We start from the raw sequence: 10,161 nt of genomic DNA on the forward strand, positions 1-10,161 counted from the left end.
GCAGTACAACATGAGGGGGCTGCTTGTAATGTATGAGTTGGAGGTGGCACAGTCTCAGAAATACTTGATCTCCCAGTCTGGGCATGAAGCATGCCAAGTCCCACAAGACTGTATCCAAAAACTAAACTCTAAGACGGAGGACCTATACATTCTGGCTGGCAGGGGCAAGCTAGGACAGCTATCTCATGGAGTAGAGGAAAAGCCCTGACCTTATATTGGGAGGAGAGGGGTTGTGGATAAGGGTAAAAAGTTTGAGGGCATAAATTCAAAACTCATTCACCTTAAGCTAACACTCCACAAGCTAGTCGTTGTTTTATGTGCTTTACAAATACGAACTTGTTTAATTCTCTTCACACCCTATTAGAAGGTATTATTATCATCAATTCCATCCTACAGATGATGAAACTGAGCCAAAGAGAGGTGAGGTAACTTCCTCAAGGTCACAGAGCTAGTAACCAAATGGTGAAGCAGCGATTTGAAGCCAGGCGGTCCAGAATCCATGCTTTTAACTATATTACACTGCACCATTACAGAAATTTTGGAAACTGTGCAGAAACATACACTGCACTGGCACCACTGGTCACGTTTTGCTGGATAGTCTTCCTGTCCTCTATAAGCAAATATTATATAGTACACGAGATGCCTTTTCTTAAGAAAAGAATCATATTCTATAGCTTGGTCTGTAACCTTCCTTAAAGCCATTTCTCGTGTCTCTACCGAGAGCTTTACACTAGTTATTTGGGGATATATGTACACGTATAGCTGATTCACTTTGTTATACAGCAGAAACTAACACGCCATTGTAAAGCAATTATACTCCAATAAAGATGTTAAAAAAAAAAAAGTACCTTTTGAACCCAGTCAACTACAGGCTGCAAAATAAACTTTAAAAACGAAAACCCGTAAGGGAGTGTAGGCCCGTGTGTAGGAGGGCGCAGGAGGGAGAGGCGGCCACCACTGTTCTTCCTGCTTTGCCTTTGTCTGGCGACCCCGTGGGATTGGCTATAGCCAGCGCGGAGAGACTGCAGAAGTCCGCGGCTTTCACTACGCACGCATCGAGGAAGTGGGTAAGGAAGCGGGAGACTGGGGGCAAATAAGGGCATGTAGAAGTTCAAAAAGCGCAGAGGCTGGGTTTCCCGCCCCGGCCCCAACCTTTGACTCCGCCCCTCTACCCGGCCCAAGCTCCTTATTGGTCAGACTCTTCAGCCCCCATTGGCCCTAGAGCCAAAGGACCGGGCCTGTCCCAAGATATGCCTGCTTCCGGAGCCTCAGTAAGGATGGCCAATTGCGATGTCACTTTCAGGCATATGTTTAGGACATACCGGTGGGGCCTGAAGGGGCTTTGTGCGGTAACCGAAGCAGTTGAGAGCTCAACGGCGAATTTCGGAGATGCCTCCAAAAGGAAAATGCGTATCTGGGAAAGCGGGGAAAGGTAGAGCAGCCAGAGCAACCAAGGAGAATGGGGTTGGGTGAGGAGCGGTGGGGGGGGGGGGAGCAGACCGGCGGTCCCCGGGGTCCGGGGTGGAGGCAGCGGGTGGCCAGTTACTAGAAGACTGACCAGGAAGTGATAAGTTGGAGACAGTCAGTGTGGACTTCTCTGGAAGATTTTGATTAAAAAGCATGGGGATGTAGTTTTTAAGACTGCGGGGTAGGGACTGGGTAGGGGTCTTGAGAGTGGTAAAGGTTTGGAATAGTCGTTGGGGTGATGGGAAAGGGGATGAAACACTTACAAAAGGATTTCCCTCAGGGCTGAGAGCCTAAGATTGAAGGCCATGAATTTGTAGAGGACACGATCTGCTTAGTCATGATTTACCTAGTACCATATAAGTGGCACAATACAGGACTGAAAAGAGCTAGGTGTAGACTTGAGCCAAGGTTGAGGTTTTGTTGGACAATGATAATAGAAGGAAAGCAACACAAGGGAATTAAGGGTGCCAGTGGGGACGCAGTTCAGATGATCAAGCATGGGATCCAGACTGGGAAGGGAATGAGAAGTCTGATAGTCTAGGGGGACATAGCAGGATAAAGGGACTGAATGGGGGGGCGGTTCTGTGAAATTAAAGAGCCCGTGTTGTGGGAATGAGGCATGAGAAAGCTGGAAGAACAGAGTTGTAGCCAGAGACTGAACTACTAGTTCTGAGTGGCACAGTTCCATCGTGTGCCCCTGGCAACAGGTGGCCTGGAGTAAAAGGCATGGGCATTTGGGAAGGAGGTCCAGAACTGTGAGATTAGACTGTTGGATGATTCCTCTGCATAGATGGTGAGGTCATCCAAGACGATGGCAGTGGTGAGGGTGGAAAGGAAGCCTGAAGTTGCTGCCAGAGTTGTCAGTCAATCAGGGAGTGAGGTGGCAGTCAGAAGATGACAGCATCCAGTGGGGGAGAGGATGGAATAATTGGAAGGTATCATTGTTCTAGAGTGAATATACAGCAAACCCCTTGAAGAGTTTGGTGTAATAAAACTCCTTTGGCAGTAACATTTTCTTAGGCATTTGGTGGTCAGCATTTTGGATTTTCAGTTTGGTTGAGCATTTATTGAACAACTGTTGTGTGCTAGGCTTTGGAGATCCTAAGACAAGTAAGATGGAGTCTCCTGAATAAAATTTTTCAATGGCTCCCTATTACTTATAGGATAAATTCCAAGTTCCTTAATGGGGCCCACAGGCCCTCATGCCCTAATCCTCAACCACCTCCCCTGGGCTCATCTCACAGCACTCCCACCTCAGATTTGGCTTCACCCATAGTTACCTGCACATACTACACTGTTCCCTCACCCTGGAATGTCTCCTCACCTATGTCCTTTCTTTGCCTGGTCAGCTCCTACTCATCCAGGAAAGCTTCCCTGACTGGCTAAAATGTCCCTTTGTGCTTCCACAGCCCCCTGTCTATAGAGCATAGCTCATTCTCCTGAAAAGATCTATTTTACATAACTTTACATAACCATCTTCCCCAGTAGTATATGAGCTCCCTGAAGGAAGGTACCATGGCTTGTTCATCTTTGTATCCCCAGTGCCTGGAACTTAGTTATTTAGGAAATGTTTATTGAACTGAACACTTAATCCAACAATAGTTCTTAGGAATATCAGCCTCTAACAGTAAGTATGCTGCCATCAATACAGAAGTTGGTATAGTAGCAAAATGACACAGTAGTAAAATGTAGAATGCTGCCAGTGGTTCTTAATCTGAATATCGATATCTTTTCTTAGGAAGGTATCAATAGGCAATGTAGTCGACTCCAGGAGTTTGGACATCAATGTGTTCTTTAGCCAAATATGGGTGGTGGGAAATTTGATCTTTATTTAAAATATATTCTTGGAGATTTTACTTACTGGAATTGTGAGTATTCAGATACATAGTTGCGGTGCTTATTAGAAATCTCACAAGAGCTCAGGGGTTTGCCCTTAGAAGGCAGGATTTCATATTGGGTCCAGAGAATCTGTGCCAGGCTTTTGGGGCTCCCATTCAACTATTAGCACACTCACTTGTGTATCCATTTTCCTTGAAGGCTTTATGTAGGGCACAAATTTCCTGTTTTAAGAGGTGAGTCACAGGTTAATTTAGCTTGATGTAGTAAAGTGTCTACAGCGTTCCCTTTTGAAGCTTGGTGCTATGATGGAAGTATCAGCTCCTATTGTGTTGAACTTTTCTGTACATAACAAGGTGAAGGTGCAGTTTAAATGAGTACCTGTCATCTCTTCTCTAAAGGAAAAGCAGCCTCTGGGAGTGATAGTTCTGACAAGAAGGCTCAGGGTCCCAAAGGTGGTGGCAATGCAGTAAAGGTGAGTTACTTGTTCCTTTTTTTCATGTTAAATATAAATAATATACATTTGTTATTTTGGTTCACATAAAAGGAAAAGACAGTATGCTTAACTCATTCTAAGGCTAACCTAATACTGATGTATGATAGCACAAAAGTGGAAAATAATAGATCACTTTCATTTATGAAAAGTAATTCCTTTTAAATATTTTCTCAAATGTTTTCTCAGACATCCAGAATTTCTTCATACTCTAGTATTTTTCCTTAAAATGTGTTGTTAGGTCTTCCCAAGTAAGTGAATGAATTATTTCTCAGGACGAAATAATATTTGACAAAACGAAGAACTGAGATGAACAGGCAAAGGCACGGGTCTCATTAGATAGCTCCCCTGCTGGTGACCTACAAGCCAGAGCCCTGACCATGAAAATGAGGGGAGATGGTTGCAAATAATTACTTGAAGTACTTGACCTAGTGCCAGAGGGGTGTCTGCCCTGGGAAAATATAATCTGCAAACAGAATTACACCGCTTAGTGCTATGTAACAAGGCAGTTACCACGTTTCAGTCAGTTTATTGGGTTCCATACTTTGATTCATTCATTCATTAAAGATTTAGTGACATCTGCCCTGTGCTAAGCAGTGTATTAAATTCTGGGTATTTAAAAAAAAAGCAGATAAGAGATGGTCCCTGTTATCACAGTCTAGTCGGGAGCAGTTAGGTAAAGAAAGAAATTTCATTGCTATATGAGAAGAGCTGTAGTGGAGTTGTATCATATAAATGCACCCATACACATGCAGCCAAAGAAAAGGAGAGCGAATGTAAAGAGTGTGGGCCATTCTGCCCACTTTTCTACTCAGTGAACCCAGAGAGAGAGAGAGAGATGGGAGACATGAATTTGATTTTCCATAGTCGACCTCCATTCATGTATGAATATCCAACCATGTAAAGTGGGATTCTGGTATCCAAAGATAATTTTCATAAAACATGGTGCCTGAATGCAAGCCAGCTACTTCGTCCTGGGGTCCAGCTGAAGAAGCGGTCATTGTTACAACACAGGTGGCGGAGACAGGCTGTGTTGGGCTTACTGAGGGCTGACGTGTTGGTTTCAAGTACACCATCTTCATAAGTGTTGTTGTAGGGTAATTTTGACTGTTATGTGCTGACTTTCACAAGCACCTAACCTAAGAGACTGCTCCACTGCATATGGCTTTAAAGAGGCATCTTGTCCTTTCTGGAAAAAAATAAGTTCAGTGTGGCTATACCTGAGGTATATGGAAAGGAGTGGCATGTAATAAGCTAGGAAAGTCAATTAGGATTAAACTCTTTTGTTAAGCTTTTTCTTTTGAGATAATTTTAGATTCACATTCAGTTGTAAGGTAGATGTACCTTTTATACATGTAAATGTACTTTTTACCGTTTCCCCAATGGTAACATCTTACAAAACCCTAGTACATTAGCACAACCAGGAGATTGTCATTGCTACAGTCAAGATCCAGAACATTTTCATCACCCCAGGGATTCCTCCTGTTGCCCTTTTATAGTGATGCCCACTTCCCTCCCACCCCTACCCCTGCCCCCTCCTTGACCCCAGAGCAGTGACTAATCTCTTCTTCATTTCTGTAATTTTATGATTTCCATATGAGTGAAATGATACAGTGTGTAACCTTTCGGGATTGGATTTTTTTCCGCTCAGCATAGTTCTCTGGAGATTTCATTCCGGTTGTGTGTATCCATAGTCTGTTCCTTTGTGTTACTGAGTAGTGTTCCGTGGAATGGAAGTGCCATAGTGTGTTGAACTGTTCACCTGCTAGAGTATAGCTGGGTTGTCAGTGTTTGTGAAGGCCCCAGCAGGGGAGGGACCCCAAACCCTCCAGCCTTTTAGGATCTAGGCTCCTTCCACATCCTGCTATTCTGCTTCAGACCCCACTCCTGAACCCACCCCTGCCCTGTGTCACTAGAGCTGCCCAGATTCTGAAACCCACCTGCCGACCACAACTTCCTTCCTTCCCCTCACTTCCCACCTCCCCCAATCCTGTCCTGTTTCTCTCCACACACAGACTTCCAGGCAGGCCCTCAAGCCTGCCCCGTTCGCCTCACCTTCTCTAAGGCCTCATGTCTGTTCTCCAAGTCCTGTATGTCTTGTAGGCTGGAAATTAGATGGAAGGGTTTGACCACAGGATCAAGGAGCCCCACCTCCTTTTTCTTTGGGTCATCCACTGCATCCACCTGCCAGACTACAGCTCAGGATCAATCCAATTATCTACTTTCTTTACACTCAGACCCAGAACTGCTGGGCCCCACTGAAGAGTCACACAGCCTCAGGGGTTGGGGCCACTGATTCCTGGTCTCTAACCTGAGCTGGGCCCTCAGTACTGCACAGCGATCCTTTGCCACTTGCCTCAAGCCATCCACCACCCTCCTTCAGTCAGTCAGCAGACAACTTCATCCAGGGTTCTCAACCCCTGTGTACATCAGATTCACCTGAAGAGCTTCTAAAAGTCTCAGTGCCTAGGGACCCACCCCAGACCAGCTGCCTCAGAATCTCTGGCGGGTGGGGACTGGACCTTGATATATTTTTTAGAAGCTCTTGGTGTGATTCTGACATTTGCCAGAGTTGAGAAACACTGATCCAGTCTCATGGGGTTGGTGTGAGGATTTCATGAGATCACACATGTAAAGCGCTTAGCACAGTGCCTAGCGAGTATTAAGTACTCGATAACTGAAATATTGTTATAATTGTCACAAGAAAATGGAAACTAGAACTTTAGTCACGAACTCATGGCTTCCCAGCCCCCTACCAACAAAGTTATCTTCACCCACACCTCCCTCATCTCTCTTACCTCTCTTCCTTTAAGGCTAACTGATTTTTCCAGCAGTGCTCTGAATGCCCAGCCTTGCTCCTTCATTTATCTCCACCCTCTTTCTTTGCTCTGTCTTCAACCTTTCCCTCTTTACTGCATCTTTCCCTTCATTCTGAAAATATAGCCAGGGACCTTTAAAATATATCCGTGACTGTGACCCTTCCCCTTTGACTAGAGCCCTTTCTCCTTCTTTTCTAACTCAGTTAGTTGGGGAAACCCCACCCACATTACCGGCCTGCTTCCTGTTACTTCCTCAGTCAGTTGCTGCAGCCTGGCTTCTGTACTTACTACTCTTCTGAAACAGCTTTTGCTAAGGTCCTCAGTCAATCATTGCTAAAGTGATTGTACTTCTAACCTGATCACTCTGAAGCATTTGACCCTGTTGAGCATTTCGTCCTTGAAACTTTCTCTTGCCTTGGTTTCTTTTAACACACCTTTCTCTCTACCTGTCTGGCCCTTCGTTTTTATCATGCTTGTTGAGCTTCTTTCTTTGCTTATTGCTTACACATTGATATTCTCCACGGATGTCTTGAGTCTGCTTTCCTCCTCTTCTCATTCTGTGTAGCCTCCCAGGGTGATCTGTCACCTCCCATAGCGTCAGCTGCTACTTCCATGCTCATCACTCCCACATTCTCTGGAGCTTGGTCTCTCCTAAGACACCAGTCTCATACAGTTGCCAGTTGGTCGGTCACACTTGCAAACTCCACAGGTACTACAGACTCATTATGTCTAACCCATCAAACTGTCTAAAGCAGAATACTTGTTTATTCATTTATAAAGTGGTGGATGGGATCCCCTTTCTATGATCATGAATGCTGTGTGCACTTTCCCAATCATTGAACCAGAAGGTTGCTTTGTGAGTGTAGAAGCGGAAAGACGGAGGCAGTTGAGAAGGTGTTTTAGCCAGGCCAAGATGAGGTCTGAGAAGCCATCCTCGTCCCCCAACATGTATCTCTCTAGTGTCCAGACTGTTTGTCCCTGTCTCCCGTGGACAGTGCTGGACACATTCTATAGAAGTTTGCCTCCCTGAGCCCTACTTTTTGATACATTCTTTCCTTTGCTGTGTCTGTATCTCCTGTGTCGCTCCTCCAGTCAGGGATCCTCTCACCCCAGTTTCAGTAATTGAATCCTGAGGACAGCCATGGTTTGTCTGTCTCTACAGGGAGACACCTTTAGCCCCCACCCTAGTACACGACAGTAAGAAATGAATAACGGATTCTATTTGAATAGAATAGAGAAATGGGAAATCCTACAAAACAGATATCTTGACAAAATCATTTTTAAGGATATAGTGATGTTTTAAAGACATGGCTTTATGTAAATATAGGTTACATTTGAATACTTCTCTAGGGTTGAGTATTCTTTTTTAAAAAGATTTATTTGTTATTTATTTTATTTTTGGCTGTGTTGGGGCTTAGTTGCGACACGCGGGATCCTTCGTTGCAGCTCGCGGGCTTCTCTCTAGTTGTGGTGTGCGGTTTTTCTCTTCTCCAGTTGTGGCGAGCAAGCTCCAGGTTGCATGGGCTCTGTAGTTGTGGTGCATGGGTTCCAGAGCGCGTGCGCTCTGTAGTTTTTGCAGCACATGGGCTCTACTTGAGGCGGGCAATCTCAGTAGTTGTGGTACACAGGCTTAGTTACCCCGCAGCATGTGGGATCTTAGTTCCCTGACCAGGGATCAAACCAGTGCCCCCTGCATTGGCAGGCGGATTCTTAACCATTGCACCACCAGCGAAGTCCCCGGGTTGAGTATTCTTAATCTTCAACATATGATTCGTTTTCAAAGTGTTAAATTGTGGGGAGGCTTTATACATTGGGCCTCTTTTGGTGAAAAGTATTTCCTGGTGGGTTTTTTTCATATCATCCCCACTCTGATGAAATAATAGCTAACCTTTATTGAGTGCTAGCTGCATCACCTCAATCTTCACAACCCTATGAGAACATATAGGTACTGTTATCTCAGTGCACAAATGGGGAAACATTTAGAGGTTTAAAAACATGCCTAAGAGACTTCCCTGGTGGTTCAGTGGTTAATCCCTGGCTGGGAAACTAAGATCCTGCATGCTGTGAGGTACAGCCTAAAAAAAAAATGCCTAAGATCATACAGGAGAGTGGGGATTTGACTCGACCTAAGCTCTCAAGCATTATCATGTTTCCTCCTCCTGTTACCATTGAGGTAACATGGTAAAGGCTGGGAGCTTCCCACAGCCAGGTGCCCATTTTCCATCTAAATCTGGGTTCTGAGATATTGTCTTGATATGGGAAATGGATTTGTGGCCATCGCCCAACTGGGCAGACTTCCAGGATTTTCTGTTGCCATGAGCGAATGTGTTTTTTTCACTAGTGGGGGGTAGTCCTGACATGACTGCTGTACTGTGAGGAAGGGAATCATTTGGGTCTCCATGTATTACGTGCACATATTTTTTCCTTGTAGGTCAGACACATTCTGTGTGAAAAACATGGAAAAATCTTGGAAGCCATGGAAAAGTTAAAGTCTGGAATGAAATTCAATGAAGTGGCCACACAATATAGTGAAGATAAAGCCAGGCAAGGGGTATGGTGCACTCATCATTTAAAACGTCCCCCATGGAGGACACACAGCAGTAGGGATTATTTCTGTTTCGCCATTAATTTTAGCTGTATCTTAAAGATCTTAAAAAAGCAGAAATGTCCAACTTGTGAACAGTTGAATACGGGTCACCTTTGTCTAAACCTAGGCATAACCAAACTTGCACAACTAACAGACACCCAGCAACATTGTGAGTGTTTGTATGTTCAGCCCAGGGTTCAGCCCTGTTTGTCCTTGTCGAGCCTACTTCTCTCCAGCCCAGATGAATAAACCTAGGAACCTTAGCATTTGTGTTGGGAAATTCTCAAGCTACAGTAGAACTGTGCCCTCTTCAGGGCCACTTGACATCACAAATCTTTTGGATTTTTCAGGGCGACTTGGGTTGGATGACCAGAGGGTCCATGGTGGGACCATTTCAAGAAGCAGCATTTGCCTTGCCTATAAGTGTGCTGGATAAGCCTGTGTTTACAGATCCTCCAGTTAAGACAAAATTCGGGTATCATATTATAATGATTGAAGGGAGAAAATAAAATTATATGAAAGACTACATGTGTTTTATACGTTGTTTATTTATTTAAAAGGTGTTGAATAATCCTCGTATTTTATGAACTCTGTCATCATGGGTTTGTGGGTGCAGAATCAGGTGGGTAAATGTTGGTGTGCACGGCAGTAGGTATCCAGTCGGTGGTTCTTTAAGATAAGTCAAGCAGGGGCTTCCCTGGTGGCGCAGTGGTTGAGAATCTGTCTGCTAATGCAGGGGACACAGGTTCGAGCCCTGGTCTGGGAGGATCCCACATGCCGCGGAGCAACTAGGCCCGTGAGCCACAACTACTGAGCCTGCGCCTCTGGAGCCTGTGCTCCGCAACAAGAGAGGCTGCGATACTGAGAGGCCCACGTGCCGCAATGAAGAGTGGCCCCTGCTTGCCACAACTAGAGAAAGCCCTCACACAGAAACGAAGACCCAACACAGCCAAAAAAAT

At 45.0% G+C, this 10,161-nt stretch overlaps 1 protein-coding gene across 1 annotated transcript; it reads left to right on the forward strand.

The window, feature by feature from the left end:
• The first annotated feature begins 1,300 nt into the window (after positions 1-1,300).
• PIN4 (peptidylprolyl cis/trans isomerase, NIMA-interacting 4) lies at positions 1,301-9,728 on the forward strand. The gene is made up of 4 exons (XM_032620681.1): positions 1,301-1,432; positions 3,705-3,778; positions 9,047-9,166; positions 9,553-9,728. The coding sequence occupies exons 1-4, from the start codon at positions 1,390-1,392 to the stop codon at positions 9,709-9,711; spliced, it is 396 nt and encodes a 131-aa protein (XP_032476572.1). The 5' UTR covers positions 1,301-1,389; the 3' UTR covers positions 9,712-9,728.
• Positions 9,729-10,161: the final 433 nt, after the last annotated feature.

Source organism: Phocoena sinus, chromosome X (genome assembly GCF_008692025.1).
Source record: "Phocoena sinus isolate mPhoSin1 chromosome X, mPhoSin1.pri, whole genome shotgun sequence".
Lineage (NCBI taxonomy): Eukaryota > Metazoa > Chordata > Mammalia > Artiodactyla > Phocoenidae > Phocoena > Phocoena sinus.

What these genes read in the sequence shown, in the direction of transcription:
- PIN4 (XM_032620681.1), top strand. Translation starts at nt 1,390, where the DNA reads ATGCCTCCAAAAGGAAAATGCGTATCTGGGAAAGCGGGGAAAG. An exon ending in GTGGTGGCAATGCAGTAAAG is followed by an intron (nt 3,779 to 9,046) that starts GTGAGTTACTTG and finishes TTTTCCTTGTAG; the next exon opens with GTCAGACACATTCTGTGTGA. An exon ending in AAGATAAAGCCAGGCAAGGG is followed by an intron (nt 9,167 to 9,552) that starts GTATGGTGCACT and finishes TGGATTTTTCAG; the next exon opens with GGCGACTTGGGTTGGATGAC.